Source organism: Lineus longissimus, chromosome 2, assembly GCF_910592395.1.
Source record: "Lineus longissimus chromosome 2, tnLinLong1.2, whole genome shotgun sequence".
Lineage (NCBI taxonomy): Eukaryota > Metazoa > Nemertea > Pilidiophora > Heteronemertea > Lineidae > Lineus > Lineus longissimus.
In genome coordinates, this window is record NC_088309.1 from 23,221,194 (window position 1) to 23,237,865 (window position 16,672).

General features: G+C 40.8%; 1 protein-coding gene across 4 annotated transcripts; it reads left to right on the forward strand.

Moving 5' to 3' along the window:
- The first annotated feature begins 4,885 nt into the window (after positions 1 to 4,885).
- On the forward strand, positions 4,886 to 16,381 carry LOC135483111 (rab GTPase-binding effector protein 1-like). 4 transcript variants are annotated; one of them, XM_064763645.1, is made up of 20 exons: positions 4,886 to 5,031; positions 5,583 to 5,720; positions 6,234 to 6,437; positions 6,701 to 6,827; positions 7,159 to 7,387; positions 7,650 to 7,742; positions 7,863 to 7,998; positions 8,277 to 8,435; positions 8,915 to 9,001; positions 9,781 to 9,836; positions 10,072 to 10,342; positions 10,553 to 10,683; positions 10,951 to 11,172; positions 11,413 to 11,511; positions 11,835 to 11,975; positions 12,238 to 12,427; positions 12,689 to 12,855; positions 13,079 to 13,195; positions 13,425 to 13,556; positions 13,851 to 16,381. In XM_064763645.1, the coding sequence occupies exons 1-20, from the start codon at positions 4,977 to 4,979 to the stop codon at positions 14,016 to 14,018; spliced, it is 2,922 nt and encodes a 973-aa protein (XP_064619715.1). In that variant the 5' UTR covers positions 4,886 to 4,976; the 3' UTR covers positions 14,019 to 16,381. The 4 variants fall into 4 exon arrangements, with proteins under 4 accessions (XP_064619715.1, XP_064619716.1, XP_064619717.1 ...); XM_064763646.1 differs by having other exon boundaries at positions 13,425 to 13,535; XM_064763647.1 differs by lacking the exon at positions 8,915 to 9,001.
- The last annotated feature ends 291 nt before the right edge of the window (positions 16,382 to 16,672 follow it).

A 16,672-nucleotide genomic window follows, 5' to 3' on the forward strand; every position in this document is an offset into this window, starting at 1 on the left:
TCCCCCAAAGCGTTGTACACGTAGGAGTTGGGTGAACGTCAGCTTCATTGTAAATAGGCAAGCATTCGCTTTTTTATTTTCAGTTTAGATGCCAAATTTTAAGAAATCTTTAACGCCAGCTACATTGTAAATAGGCAAGCATACGCCTTATCTATTTTCAGTTTAGATGTATATTCTATTGTACTGGCTGTGCCGCACAGTAAAACAATTAAAACGTGCGTTCTATTCCCTCAAGATCTTTAAAGGATACAGAATGTCGCCATGGTCATTAAACTTGATTTTCCATCTTCCCATCCGAGATCAAAAAGGTTTCCTTTAAAGTTCGAAAACAATGTTGACACGCGCTCCTGAAAAGCTCTTGGTGTCAGAGTGAGTCCACGCGACGATTGACATCCTCCAGAGTGTTCATTTTGCAACGATTCTCATCAAGATCACTTTCGCATTTCGAAAACCAGGAAAGGAGCAGTTTTTGGTCATTGTGTCCCTGACACCTGCGACAAGCAAGAGTCGCTCCCAGTACTGCACCGTTCATAATTCAAAGGAAACAAAACTAAATATTCGAAAGAGGTGAAGAGAACTCAAGTAGATTTGAAAGAGGATGGAAACCGCGACTTGAATGTTGAATAGCTAATTTTGAAGTGACCAAAAAGTGACAGCAACGCGGACGCTTTTGAAACACTTGACTTGGAAAGACCGAATTGAATGAATTGACCGAAGAGTTAGCGGTCAAAATGCGATGGGCTATTTTGGCGTCACGCCGAGAGAAGGGGTTTGGTGGACTTTCGCTTGCTCTGCCATGGAAACCATTGAAATGATATCTTTGTGAAGCTCTTTAAAAAGTGAATGAGTGTTTGAAACTTGGGTAAATTCGCAGTGGCAAGGTGTAGATTGGATGGTTTGAGTTACTATAGGGACATCCAAGTCGGCCTCTCCTCACCCGCCCGCTTCAATAGGACAAACTCAACAAAATCTGTTGCAGATTAAAAGATCCCGCTGAAAAATCAATCACTTTTAATACCCCGGATAAAGTGATGAATATGTTATATTCATAACAGACAATGACAGATATGCAAAAAGGTGCAATGACTCAATCGGGTGATAATTTGCAGTTTTTCACTCTCCACTTTTTTCATTTGAACCCAGTCGCACTCAGAGAGTCTGAGACCATAAGGGCAATATCAGGCTGATAAAACCCTCTCTCATTTAATGAAACGAAGGAATACAAAAAAACAAGGTCAAAAGATGCCAGGTACCGGCGTTCATTCAGTCGGGCTTCCGTTACAGAGCAATCGTACGACCGGTAGCCACTTTGGTCGCTCGTTCAGCCGACACGGCGTGCGGCACCGGCAACGCGCGGACCGACGCTCGTAACTGAACGCCTCCAGGACAATCACAAATAAGATGGATGTTCATTCATATGTTCATCTGGATGACAACTGGTACCTACTACTCCTCCACTTTACTGCTTCACCTTACGACTTGAGTTACATTGGCAAACACAATCTCCACTCACAGGAACAATTGACATGATTTGGCGTGAACTTGAGAACATTGGGGGAGAGAGGGCCGTTTATGGATTTGCGCTGTCTGGGCCGCAAAAGATGAGTCACGAAATGAAATGTTGCATGACAAGGATTTTGTACTTTCTGTTCGACAACCGCTGTTGTGTTTTGCTGTTCACTCTCGATCAATGTTCTGTTTATCAAAGAAATGTATTAGATCGTGCTTTTTCTTATTTGTGGTTCTCCAAAGTCACGTCACGAAATTGATCAGTTAGAAGCCACTTTAGCAGTTCTTCTTATGCTGATCTTGTCGTCTGAGAATCGTCCTTTTTACACAACATTATAGAACACTACTTCCGATGGAGAAAGTCTCCCTTCTGGATAGGGAGATGAACGAGCCGATTCACTGCGTCCAGAGTGTATGGTCGCAGGTCTGCGGTAGATGGAGGTTTGGGAAAGAGAAGGGAACAAGAAAACGCAATGAAAGACACAACGACCGTCTTCCCAAAAGAACCAAAATCAAAGTCACAGTCACCCTCGTTTTTCTACTACTTATACAATGAAACGTGTCTTTTTTTTCATTGAAAAAAAAACATGGCTATTCTTGAACTTTTAAGTGGTGGTAAATTCACGACACTCAAAAACAACAAAAGATGCCAGGCCACTTGACGCGCGAAAGAAAAAATGACGCCCGCAGCCAACATGCACCCAGGGGCTAGTACCCGCCCTTTTCATCCGCCAGTGGTTACCCACATCCATCAGCGGTACTCCGCAGACTCCATTAAGAAAATGGCAAAAAATTACACCAGGAAGCCCCGCACCGAACAGGGAAATCCTTATGCCTCTAATTAATCAATTGTTCTAGAAGATTAATTGAGGTGGCACAGATGTTGCGGGATGAATCAGCCTCAGAGTACCTGTCGGGGCCCTTCTTGGCATTTTCAATAGTTACTACGGACGATTTCTCTGTTCCTACGGTGGCGAACTCTGTCCTAACTCTGCTGAAGCTGAAAGTCATTTGCTGAGGGTAGGTGTGGTAGGAATAACTGTCACTGTATAGAGTGTCACGGGAAAATCATTCCTATGATGCGCTCCTCCTATAGTATGCGCTCTGAAGTAGAAAATCTTGGATCTCTATTGAGAACCACAGATTCAAATCTATCTCCTTACAAAAGACGTGGACCGCTTTTCCCGGGGTCCGGACTAAAACTGCTACGCCGGCCACGAGTTAAAGCCAGTCCAATCACTTGCAACCATCCTTGCAACTTGAACATTGTAACTCACCGCATACATGAACTCTTCCAGGCAAACTCTTAGCAATTTGGGGAAAACAATTTGTCATTGATAAAAGTATTGTTTTGGAATGCAGTTCCCAAGTTTCTGCGACAATACTTACCACCATCGAAGAGCATACACGAGCGCATCCTACCCTTAGTTCTACGAAGCGATTACCATCATGTCACCAGTCACGCAGCCACGATCAGCACTCCTCCTCCGATCCCTACCCTTGTTGCCAATCGCAATGACGTCGCTCTTGTTGCCATAGCTCAGTGCCTGGCCAACCATGACGTCACAACTGCGTCAACCATAGCTGTTTGGTATGATGTCATCACCAGCGAGGCAACCATGTCGTCATGACGAATGACGCTAGGTTGTATGAAGTCATTTTCTGCAGACTTACATTTCTGAGACAATTCAATTTTGATGAGCAAATGCAGAAATTAATGACTATCAAGAAAACGTGATGGTAATGTTATAATTACTTTGATACACGTCCCATTGGCGATCTTCGCTCTTTAGGACACGAAGCAGACGTCAGTTCAATCCTGGATCAAGCAGACGATATCCAAGTGTTCAAATCCGGGAATCCTGTCAAAAATGGAATCACAGCCTAAGCCTCCGGGGCGGGAGCATTGTATGCAATTTACTAATTAAATATTTCGAATTTCAATTTGCAAGCGAAATATTCCCAAAAGGGAGCAGACGTCATTCCCCTGCCAATGTCGTCTGCTCAATTGGGTCTTGGGGCACGTAGAGTTATAGATGCCGGATTATATTAATTTCCTTTGGGTTATTAAATGTTCAAATTCGAACAAAAATGGTCACATACATGTTGGAATCTTTGTAGACGAGTAATTAAAATCTTTCCATGATTTTGTTTGATTGGATTTCGTCTGTTGGGTATTGGTTCAATGGCGGCAAAGGTTTCAGGCGATGGAGACAGAAGCAGACGTTGCCGTAATATTTATGTGGTTTTTTTGTTTGTTGGTTTCATAAAGAAAGAAAACCCCTTTTAATCATAACTACCATTTTACATGTATATCCACCATGAAGGTTTGAAAACTGTACATTCATCTGCATGTCTCCAACAAATAGTTCTTTTCTGAGCTTTCCTTTAAAAATCGCTCTCTGTTTAGAAATATGCTGCACCAGCTGTGGCGGGTGATGACCCCATTGCTCACATGCCGCCAGATGGATGCTATCCCTCATGAGCTGCTCGGCCAAGAAAACCCTAAAAAGATTTCAACTATCATGTATGCACTAATGTGTAGCATGGCACATGGAAGTCACTGTCTTCAGGGGCGTAACTAGCGGGGGCCATCGGTGCAGATGCCCTCCTCAACTCCCTCCCAGAGGTTGCCCCCAAAGATCGCGATTTTGGCCGAGGGACATCGGAAGATCGAAAAACTAGCTCCACTGGTCTTTCTCCCGTATACGAGTTGGTCGATTGCGACTTGCAGATACGTCCACATCCATGATGCCTTCAGGGATACCCAGGTATACCAAAGACAGTAGAAAGTTGGTGGCTATACGACTAACTAAAGCGACTGTGACTTGAAATCCCCCGCTGCAAAGTTTTGTAGACAAGCGGGACAAAAATGTTAAGACACTGCTATGACGCAATTCATTTGTTGTTAGAGGAACATTCAAGTTGCAAGTCACAACTGATTCCAACCTGCTACAGATACAGCTATCACATCGTCCCAGAGGAATGCAAGAGGCAGTGAAGACATTGGTTGTGACGAACAGCACACTGCACATGTCTATAGACAATCTCCCGGGCGCCGGTGTAGAAGTTTAAAATTTCCTAGGACGGAATGCCCGGGAAACAAAGGATTCTATTATGCGCTTCAATCTCTGAGCTATTGACGGTCATGGTCTCTATAGAACCATATTTCAGAATACAATAGGGCCGGACACTTTTTCCAGGGGGCATTTGTTACTGTTACACCGGGCCACATGTCCAATTTACATGCACCCGCTGAAATTGTCACATAGTGGCAGAGACAGTAGGTCGAGTGAGGCTAAACAGACAGATCACCATTGGCGATGCTTGGAGAATGGTCTACAGACTACCACTACCGCAAACAACAACTACGACTACCACAAAATGGCCGATCATTTTCCGATTTGCGGTCGTCATCTATGTGAAAATCAATGAATCGTAATAAATACATAAGCAAATAATTTACCATGACGGAAATTGATGAGTTTGGACCCCTTACTTCAGCTGGGGATCCAGATGATGGTAAGAAAATAGTTCAAATAACCACAAAAAGCAAGTGTTTTGTTGGGATCACCACTTTTCTGAAGGATGATGAGCCGAACACCAACTCATGACACACATTTGTACACACATTTGCACACTGCCTAGTTGTTCGGCATCACTTGGTGGAAGTGACAGACCAGGGTCCAGGCTTGAGTCGATTACGTATACTTTGTCAAAAGAGCTGGCCACAAGTGACTATCCCAACAACTCAAAAAATAATTGGCAACAGATTTTGAATAGTGTTTTTTTTTCTTTAATTGTCAATTGTCTAAATTAAAATTGTAGTGATGCAGCCATTGCTACAAAAACCTGTCTCTATCAGTCTCAGAATCTGTCTGAAATGTGGGCATTGTCATGCCAGACTGTCTCGAATTGGAGGATCCTTTACCAAAAATTGGAAAATGACTTGCTTCCTATTACATGTGCTATGAATTATTTGCACACTTTCTAGTTTCTACCTTCAGAATCCCTTTTTTCTTCACAGCAGCTTTGCAAGTTCTCTTACATTTCTTACTTTTCTGACTTTTCAGTCAGTGGCACCTCAATTCATGAAAGACTAAATTATTTAGAACAAAGAGAGAAAGAATTGATAAACGAAAGAGAGGAGGCAGAAAAAGACTTTGGAATCAAGCGAGCTAAATTCAAAGAATTATTTTTGCAGAAGGAAAGTAAGTAGGCTACATGTATTGTTTTTGTGGGCTTCATGAAGTATGGGTCAGCAAACCAGCTCTTATGAGCATGGGCAACTCCTCTTAAATTAAAATCCTCTCATTGCCACAATATGTACAGCTTCTTCTTCTGACCAAAAATGTATCCAAGGTGAAAAAATTTTTAAAACGGGCAAGCATATCTCAAAACTGTTCATTGACCAACATTTGTTTTGCTTTTTTTCATTCTTCAGTTATCTGGTTTATGCATATTTTGTCTTCACACTGCATTATATAGGTTCCTTTGAGTTGACTTATTTCCAATTTCCTTTATTATGTCTCTCCTTTCTCACAGTTCATCGGAGCTATTCATGGTTGTAAGTTGTATGGAGATTACAATTAATGAAATATTGCTGAATCAAACACAACCCAGGCCCTTCCTGTGCATACTAGCCACCTAAAGACTACCAATTTGCCCCCTTCGCTCCTACCTATATTCCCCCTTTAACAGTTACCCTCTCTTTATATTTTCAGATGATCTAGAACAGAAAACCAAAGTACTTAATGAAACGCAAGAAGAAAATGCCAAGCTGAAAGAGGAATTGGAGAAATTACGCATCGAGGTCGGAGACATCAAGGCGGCTGTTGCGCTGACAGAGTGTGGACGGCAAGATGATGTGTCTGAGATGCAGAGGAAGTACCAGGAGGAGATTTCATCCTTACAACATATTATGGATGGTAAGTCATACAATGTAGCAATGTTGTGCAGATGGATTAAACCTGGTGATATTCGCAAGGCAAAAGGTTCGCAACTTTGCACATTTCCATTTCAGGGTGAAAAAATTCATGTTTTCTGCCAAAAATGAAATGGTCAGTACATATGAGTAAAATATTTTAGCGAGTTATATTGTTCGTGTGTCAGTCATAGGAACCTTGCCATTGCTGTACAGGATGATTTATATGAAATTTAAGACTCATAACAGTGCATTCTTGCTTTCTAGCATCAATTGATGAAGCCTCCAGAACCACGGCGGAAAAATATGAAGAGGACCGTGTTCACTTGTTGAAAGCCAATGAAGCCTTAGAAGGCGAGGTTGAGGAACTCAAGAGTAAACTGTCACAGGAAAGGTAAGGTGTTAAGACATGTAAGAACAGGGCACAATCACAAGGCCTAAAATCTACTGAACACTGCTGAAGGAACCCTGAGTTGAGCTGATGCTGGTGTTTGTCTCTTAGTAATTGAGCAACTTGGCTCTGTTGTAAAAAAAACAGTTTTGGTCACTTACTTGGTGTTAACTTTAATTGGCATTTATCTCCTTCAAGTAAGCCCAGTGGACTTGACGCCAGTTTAGGACTAGAATATTGCCCCACTCCCCAGGACCATTTCATATTAATAATTGTTCAAATTTGGCATGTCTTGGTCATGATCTTTGGTTGAAAGTTATGGTATTCATTTCAGGGAAGGATTTCTTGCCACAGTGACCAAGTCTTTGAAGAAGGTTAGCCACACGGTTGGCCATACTGCAGCCGAGAAAGCCGAGGCTGAAAACCTTGAGGAGAGCTTTCGAAAAGCCCAGGAAGATGCGGAAATATTGAAATCAGTCGTGGAACCCCTCGAAGAAGAAATCAAATGTTTGAAGGATAAACTGCGAGATGCTGTCAATCGGTTGGATGAGATCGAAGAGGAGGTAAGAAAAGTATCATCTGTCATTCCCTTCGAGCCAAACACCTGTTTGTAACCCAATCTCTTCTGCAAATTGGGATGTTTTTTAACTTCATATACAGTTTAGTACTTACCAGGCCCGTTATCCATTGACCTTGGTTGTCTGCCCTTTAATCAAAGAAAAGTAATTGGTCATCATTATTGCCATATTTTGTTTTATCAGTAAGAATAAAATGGCTTGAGCAAAGTAAAAGGACTGTATATTCATAACAGTGCTTTAATTTCAGAAAAAGAACCACTTCCAAACCCAGGCTAAACCAGTCCTGGACAAACTACCAGTGCTGCCAGCTGAGAGTCTCTTGAAATCCTCTGACGAAAAGGTAAGGTCACATAGTACCAATTTCTCCAAGATCAAAACTTGAAGCAGAACACTCATATAAGAATATGTTTGTTTTGTTGTTATCAAGTTCCAATTCTGACCTTTCTTATTTTCCATTCAGCTGAAAGAAATGCATACATATCTGCAGGCAGAGAAGTCTTCAAGGTCAGACTTGGAGATGTATGTAGCAGTGCTCAACACACAGAGAAATGTGCTGCAAGATGAGACAGAGAAATTTAGGAAGGAACTGCATGAAGGTAGGTGTGTCGTGTTTTTCTCCACCCGAAAGTTTTTCCAGAAGCTAAAACTTGTTGCCGTCAATGATTTCCAGCTGTCCAGTTGGTTTTATTATTGCCTCATTGACCAATTGTTGTCACAGCTGCGTATGCTTTGAATGTAGATTTTATAATTTCATTGAATTGAATATTTAGGATAACAAATAGTGCATTGTAGTTTTCTGGTTTGTGCCATTTCATAGGCCTGCAACATCATATTCACCAGAAGTCACCATTAGAAATTGATGTTTTGTTTTTAGTTTGCCGTCTGCTCGAGAAAGAGAAGAAGGAACACAACGACCTGAAGCGTACTTGGCAAATGGCCAATGACCAGTTCCTGGAGGCGCAGCGTCTGCTCATGAAGGACATGATGAGAATGGAGAGTGTCCTCACTGCAGAACAGCAGAGACAAATTTCAGGTTTGTCACAATTTTAATGTTTGTTTGTTCATTTTGCAATGTTCAAACAGAGCATTGAACTGGTTGTTGGTTAACTGTAAAGCTGGCAAGTGGAAATATCTTCGCACTCCTCACCCTGCAAATGAAATGTTTGAAATATAGCATTGACATATGACATGGGTTCAAAATGGTGGATGACATCTGTTTCCAAAGCACTGATCATAACCAATCACCAATATTTTTCCATGTGGAGAACGCCCAGTTGTCAGTTACTACATGTACTTTCACTCCCTCACCTATTCAAGTAGAAATTTCAGACCTTCATTCTTTTGAAAAATGAGGCGGGCCAAATCATTTCCTCTGCACCCTTCCTGTGAAGACAGACTCAGTGTTTACGTGTAGTACCTGGTTAGAGGAATTTTTCATCAAACATGGAATTTTTATCCTATATTTCTTGGAACATTTTTTTTATCCCACGCCCACCCTGATGTGTGTTTCAGAGCTTCAGAGGAAAGAACAAGAATCGGCCCAACAGCAACTACAACAGGAGGAAAAAAGTGACAACGAAATTGCTGTTTCCCCCAAAGGTAGAACTAAAGACGCCTCTCTCTCTGCATGCCCATTAACTATCTGAACTACATGTAACCTAACATTGATTCTTGTGCCTAACCATACCCTTGTGAATTAATTTGATAGAAAGCCTTTTAGATTAGTCCATTCCCCAAGCAAATTAATTAAAGTGAGCTCAGTAGAATTATAACAAAATTTAATTTCAGTGTTTCTGCGAGGTAAGGATTGCTTTCATTTTGCATCCCCTTATCACACGTACACAGCGGTGATTCCAATTTACCGGTTACAGGCCACAGAGGATTCTCCAGAATCTTTGATAAAAGATACTAAAGGGTCATAGGCACTCCTATCACTTTCTTTCACTCCTCAATTTCATCAGCCTTAAGGGATACAGCTTAGTCTATTGTGGCCCAGAACCAGTATACAAGTGCAGTCACTGTTGTGTATTGAAAGCCCTGAATTCAGCATGTTTTATATGATTATTTACTTAACCTCTATAATTTGCATGTCTCATGATGGTTTGAACTTCTGATCGAGTAAGATGAGGCTCTATAATGCAATTTAAATCTAAATTCATGTATAAATGTCTGATTTTTACATGATGGCCAGGAATACAGAGACAGTGCCAATATTCCTGATTCTTTCATAGCTTCCAATTCCGTTGAAGCCAATATTTGAACCTGAAGTCAGATTTCTGTACAGTATTCAGCAGAGGTGTACACAAACATTTGGAGCCGAGGATTATTTTCGTAACATCCAGTTAATTCCATGTTGATTGAATATTTCTTCTATTTAGTCATGAAGAGATCCCCACGTGTGAGCCCTTCAAAGGACAAGAGGATAAGTGCAGAGGTATGTCTGAATCAAACTTCAGGCTCCTTAATTTGAAAAGTTTGGCCCTGTGCCTACCCAGGCAGCCTCTCACTCAGACTGGAGCAGTTTGCACTCCTGCAAGATATGGGGTGCGGTTAGGCCCGCAGTGTGGCATTCACGCAGTAAACTGCCTGTACCACCAGTCCTCTTTCATGTGGGATTTCAGTCTGTTGTGTTGGACTATGCTGACTTCATATCTTTTTTATCATTTCAGCTTCTACAAACTGATGGCGTCCTGAAAAAGGCAGATTCCAAGAGCTCGCTCACTTCAATGAATCAATCTGACGACCTTTACGCATTTACTGACGGCCTACAAGAGGAGGAACAGATGAAAAAATCATGGTCGAGCTCTGACTTGACCGAGGAGCAGTTGGAAGGAATGGACACGAGGTCATTATCTGAGATAGAGGGCGCTGTGAGGACTAGTCCAGAAAGATCGATGGTCATTCCAAGTTTGACAGAGGCTCAGCATAGGTCTATCACAGGTGAGTTCTTCTCTACGAGACATTCGTCAACATTATTAAGTCGGCTACTGCTACACATCACTCATGTCAACACGGTAATGACGTAACGTCATTCATTCTCTCATGCAACGTGGCCCAGTGCATCATGAAGTGACACAATGAAGTCTTCACTATACACTTCAGTAAACACTATACAGTGCCACAAACCGAACTTCAATCTCCTAATTACAGATCCGACTGCTGAATCATTGGAGAGGGATTCTATGTTAGCTAGTCTAAAAGCCAAGCCATCGGACACAGTGCCCACTCTGATGGGCAAGCGGCTAGTCAGCGAGAAGGAATGGCAAATGTTGCAGTATGAGGTAATTCTTGCTTTCCAGTGCTAGTGAGTTGGCTCTATCTAGCCTTTTAAGTTGAGTTTTGTTGGTCAACGTTTTCAAGGTGTATTGTCCTGACTGAATGATGTGTCCACTGGTTCCACTGAACGCTGGGCAACTTTTGCATTATGGGTTGCTATGGCGTACCAGTCTTAAAAGGACATGTTCTACTAATGAATTTGATCTATCAAATGCAAAGAAGACAATTGAAATAAGTAATGTTGTTTCAATTGTATCTCTTCATCTTTAAAGATCAAAGCAGCCCGTGATAAACTTGGCCGGCCGTGCTCCATGTGCAATAACTATGAAGATCAACTGCAAAATGTGCAGCGGAAGTATCAAGAATGTCACGATAAAGCGCAGACCCTCGAACGTCAGCTGGCTGCTGAGAAGAGGACACTAGAAACACAGCGGAAATATCGTGATGAGTTGGAAGAGAGTCTGAAGAATGCTGCGGAGGATGCTCAGAAACAGGTACTAAAAGTTTCATGGTTTTTGCTCTTCACTTTGTAAATATGGTGTTTTACTTAGACCATGTGTCCATTTGCTTAGCAAATGAGGGCACCTTCACTGAAGATTATTACTCTGCAGTCGACCATTGGTTTCATCCACTTGGACCTTACTTCTCTTTCTATTCTGCATGTTGTGTTGAGATAGGTTACATCATTTAGCAGCATTTTCCTGAATGTGATGTCTTATTGAATCCATTTTCAGATCTCAAATCTGACAAACAAACTATATGAGTCGGAAAAATTTCTGGTTGAAGTGAGCCAACAGTATCAACTCTCTCAGAGAGATCTGCATGAGAAACTTGTAAGTGTTAAAAAAATTTTCTTCTTCTCTCATATATATTTCAGCACTGGTGATGGTAGTAGAATACATTCTTCCTAAGTGCACCACAAATAAGTGATTTTTGTTGCTGTGACATGCAGCAGTTATAAATGCAGTGAGCGTGAAGATTGCTTGTCTGCAGGTAAAAACAGTAATCGCTGGGGTCGATGTTTCGCACTGGTGGCAGTCATCACAGATTCCTGTCCTAGGTATAAACAAGAGACTTATGTTGCAGATGAACACAGGTCGGATAATGAAAATGGCTCGTTTGCAGGGTGCTTAAATGTCTTTTTCTTTATTTGCAGAAAGCTCTGACCGAGAAACGGGAGGAGGTATACAAAGATTTGACGCGGCTGCAGGAGGAGAATGACTCACTGATCGGGTTGCACTCCAAACATTCACAAGCTATGCAGGCGGAGAACATAGATCTACCAAATAACCTAGAGGTGGGTGTATAGAAGCACAAAATAAATTTTAATTTGATGACTCTTAGGATGACTAGTAGATAGGGTCGCTCAGCAAATAGCTCCTTTTGTCACCAAACTGTATTGGCATGCTAAAAAGACTCACAGAAGTAAGCACTTTAGAAAGTTGTTGATGAAGGTGATTCTAACTACCAGTAGGTCTGTGCAATTATAATCTTGAGAAACCTAGTTTGGTAATTATGCCTGTTGAGTATATGTAATATACCAATATTCTTATATCCAGGAAATGCAACTTGTCTTGCTACGGTATCGAGAAGACATCATCGCTGCTAAATGTGCCAAAGAACATATTGAGGACACTCTGAGGTCTGAGATTATGTTCCTTAAAGACCAAGTGGTCGGCGAGCAACAAGAGAGGAAAACAATAGAAGAGACTTTAACGAATGATATCACCAACTTACAAGAGGAATTAGGTAAGATAAGTGGCTTAATAACAAAATGGAGGGTGCATGGTAAAAAAAACTTTTGGATATCAATTTTTTTCTGTCCTGACATATTTTAAGTCTTTAAAACTTTGTTGATGTCGCTTCAAAGTTATTCGTGCCAGACAAGTTTTTCTCATAAGACTGTCCAAAATGTCATCATACTGGGTGTATAAAGTAACAAGGTTTTATAACCGCTCATTTGCCCGGTGCTTTAGCATTAAGTATAACTCCACTTTCCTTGTTTTGCAGCTATCCTTCAGAGCGTCAAGTCTGAGTTGGAGCGGGAGGCCAAAGTGAGAGCCGAAACGGAAGCCAAGTTGCGAGAAACGGATGCCTCTCTGAAGAGCATTCAAGCTAAATCGAAACAACTCATTAATGCATTACAACACCAAGTGGAAGAACAATCTAGTGCTAGGGTAAATATCTCTACCCTCCATTTCGCTTGTGCATGTATAAGGAATGTAACCATCACAGAATCGAAAACCGCTAGTCCCCCACCTGTGCATACCAGTCACCTAGAGAACACCACTACATGTAGCTCTTGCCTATAGATCCTGAATCTTTCCTCAGATTGAGTACCATCGAATCCTAAGCACTTTAACCCCGCTGTTTCTAAATGTTTGCATATTGTTTTTTCAGACCAAGTTGGAAAATGATGTTGTCACGCTGAAAATTAAAGTGCAATCATTACAAGTTGATCTTGACAATAGTGAAACTGTTCAGAGAGACTTTGTGAAGCTATCACAATCTTTACAGGTTAGTTGAATGCCTTATTCCTTGGAGGGGAAGTTGAATGCATTATTCCCCAGAAGGGAAGTTGAATGCATTGTTCTCCAGAAGGAAAGTTGAATGCATTAATCCTGAGAGGGGAAGTTGAAAGCATTTTTCCTTGGAGGGGAAGTAAACTGCGTTATTCTTAAGAGGGAAATTTGAATGCATTATTCCTTAGAAGGGAAGTTGAATGCATTGTTCCCCATTCTTCCAGATTCAACTCGAAAAAATTCGCCAGGCCGAGACCGAGGTCCGTTGGCAACACGAGGAGGATATAGATGACTGTCAAAACTGTCGCCAAGCATTTACCGTTACGAGAAGAAAGGTTGGTAGAATGTCAACAAAAGTATGTTAGTTTTGTTTTCTTTGGTTATTTGATGGGTGTCTGAATGGAGTGTAGCTCTTGTACTTCTTACCTACTCGGTCATTGGGTACACCTTTATGTTGCTTGTTTATTTTTAAATCAAAAATACACTAGAACTAACCAGGATAAAAGCTTTCCCGATGCAGCTGAAGGTTGATAAACAAGATAAAAACTTATGTTGTTAAAATGAAGCATCCGAGCCAAGTTCTGCCTATTTGGTGCAAAGGTCAAGGAAATTATAAAATAATTGTTAATTGTATGTTTATCTCTTTCCAGCACCACTGCAGACACTGTGGAAGAATATTCTGTTCAGACTGCACTCAAAAGACTGTTCCGAGTGGACCGAATATGCGAAATTCGAAAGTGTGTGATGTCTGTCATACGATGCTAGTAAAAGATGCCACACCATACTTCAGCAAGGAGTTGCCACCTACTCCAGACTAATTACGATCCCTTGCCATCATCCTGTTAAACATTTCTATAACCTTTTGATGGGTGTGAAAATTCTTTGAAATTGACGAGGTTTCGTAAATTTCACAAATCCAAGTCCTTCTGATGGGCCACTAGAAAAGAATAAGCAAAATGGATGGAGATTATAATTATTCAAGAAAAAATGTGTTAGTATTTCGGCTGCTCTTGTCTGACAGAGGTAGTGTGATACAATGTACTTCATGTGCTGGGAATTTCCTGTGTTATACCTCCTCCTCATTTCTTGTGCTAAAACTTTCTATTTTAGTATTAATTGTCTAAAAAATGGAATTCGCTGCAGAGGAATGTCTCATGAAAGACATCATGTTTTTGGAATTATTTTTTTAGTCCATCATCTCAGTGATTTTAAGAACAACACGAATGGTCTTGTGATGATTGCTTGACCAGCCAAACTGCATTTGTTAAATGTTGTTCCAGCGTTGGACACATGTGTCTTTTGTTTGGCTGATCTCTTTATGACCGTTTGTGGTCGTCTGCTTGGGCCAGTATGCCCTGTTTCAAGCGCTGTCTTCTTGAGATATTCCTCTGTTGAGTGAAAAAGTATCATCTGTCCAGTTCTTTAACTGTACAAGCACCTGTCAATCTCTGGAAATCACTAGTCATTTTTGTGGTACATGTAACAAAGCTTCCCCATTGTGCCAAGGCCTATCATTCCTGCAGACCTTACAATACGTACATTCTCTTAACATTCCGTTTCAAGTTGCTTATTTCACTTTGAGGGATATGAATAAAGACTAGCAAATGCTTTTACTTAAAACTACATGTACATTTACTCGAGGCATTTCTGTATTGTACTATGCTCAGTTGAAGAGAAAGGCAGGGACAGTTCAAGTCCTTAACTGTGCATAAGTGGCCTCGACATCACTTATTGGACCCCCTAGCTCCTGCCCGACCCACTAAAAGTGTAAATGTGTGTTCTGGTCCTTTGTTATTTGAAGGTGTCAACCAGTATTTTGTTGTGATTTGAAAATTTTCTTCAAACTAGACTTGTTAATTGTTTAGATTGGCTGTGTGCAGTAGTTTGCACAGGAATTAGATATTTTATTTCTCTGCTCCGACTCCAAGGACCAGCATCACGCAATTGCCAGCATTTTCATGCCATTTTAAAATTCATTGTAAAATTGCTGTGCGCTGAAAGATATTTCATTTTGTAAATAGTGTTAATTTATTAGGGCAAGATGTGTATAATAAATACTTATCAATGATGTAGTTTAGTAACGATGCCAGATAATTTGTCACAGATTCCAATAACGAGAATTGATAAAACTTGTCCTTATCCCTGAAACTTCTGTATGGGCATATGCTTCATCTGTAAGAATACAATCAAGCTCTGTTGTTCCATAGAATTGACAAAAGTGTGAATGCAGTTAATAACATGAATTTAGTAATACTGTTCAAAATATCTTTGATGGATATTTTAGAACTTGCCTGCGTATGGGCCATGAAAATAAGGTTAATTGTAACCTATGTCATGTCTACGGGCTTTCAAGTTCCTTGGAATACAGTAGAACCTCTCTTAGCGGACACTTCTCTATTAAGGACAACCTCTCTATTAAGGACACCAGTTTTGGTCCCAAACTGGTTGTTTCCATTCAATTTGACCTCTCTAATCAGGACACCTCTATTAAGGATATCACTTGTCAGTCCCAAAAGGGTATCCTTAAAATAGAGAGGTTCTACTGTACATACTTGTACCTGGTGATAGAACAAATAATGCTGGTTTTAAGCTTTAGTGTGGTTAGATCATGAATTATGAATAGCTGTAGTTGACAGGGAATGGTCACTGTCAAAAGATGGCTGTATAAAATAATGAAGTGCTGTAATTATTGTCCTCTCCTTTTTATGATGTAATCATTTTGCATTAAACCTGGCAACTGTGTTGTCAGATATTCCCTATTCTGTTTAATATATGTTGTGGAATAACTTTGTGGGCCTGTCATCTGATGAGGTACTGGAACACTGTAATGTTAACCTTATCAAACCTAGCCAGAATGTCTCTCTCGTGGCAAACAAAAACATAAACCATGGAATGTTTGATGAACTAAATATTGGCTCATTTTCATTTGACAAAAGACTAAATTCTGTGTTTGAAAATTTCAACTCCCATGCATTAAACATTAAATAACTCTTGGCCGCTGAATCCACAAACTAAAAATTCAATGTACATGTATATAATAGTGTCTTCTGTTGTTGAAATGCGGTCTCTTTCAAAGTGGTCAGAATCTGAATCAGTGTATTGAGCAGGACATTGTTGTGCATTAAATCGAAAAGTATATCACATGGTCAAAATAAAGCTCATTTGTTGGGCACTGAGAAGATGTATTACTTGAGTTTTGATATTGGCCATCGAAACGTGTCTGTGTTCTGGTTGTGACTTTGTCCTCATATGATCAATGGGGAGGCGACTGGAAATTATAACTTAACACCACAAAATCTTAGTGCAACTAGCAGGGGACACATTGGGTCTATCACACCACAGAATCTCGGTCCAACCAGTAGGGGACACATTGGACCAATCTATGCCTATCGTTGAAGTAGCGGGGTGGCAGGTACAACTTCACAGCCAGTCGCAGCAATACCGATTTGGGTCTGATACCTTTGCAACACAC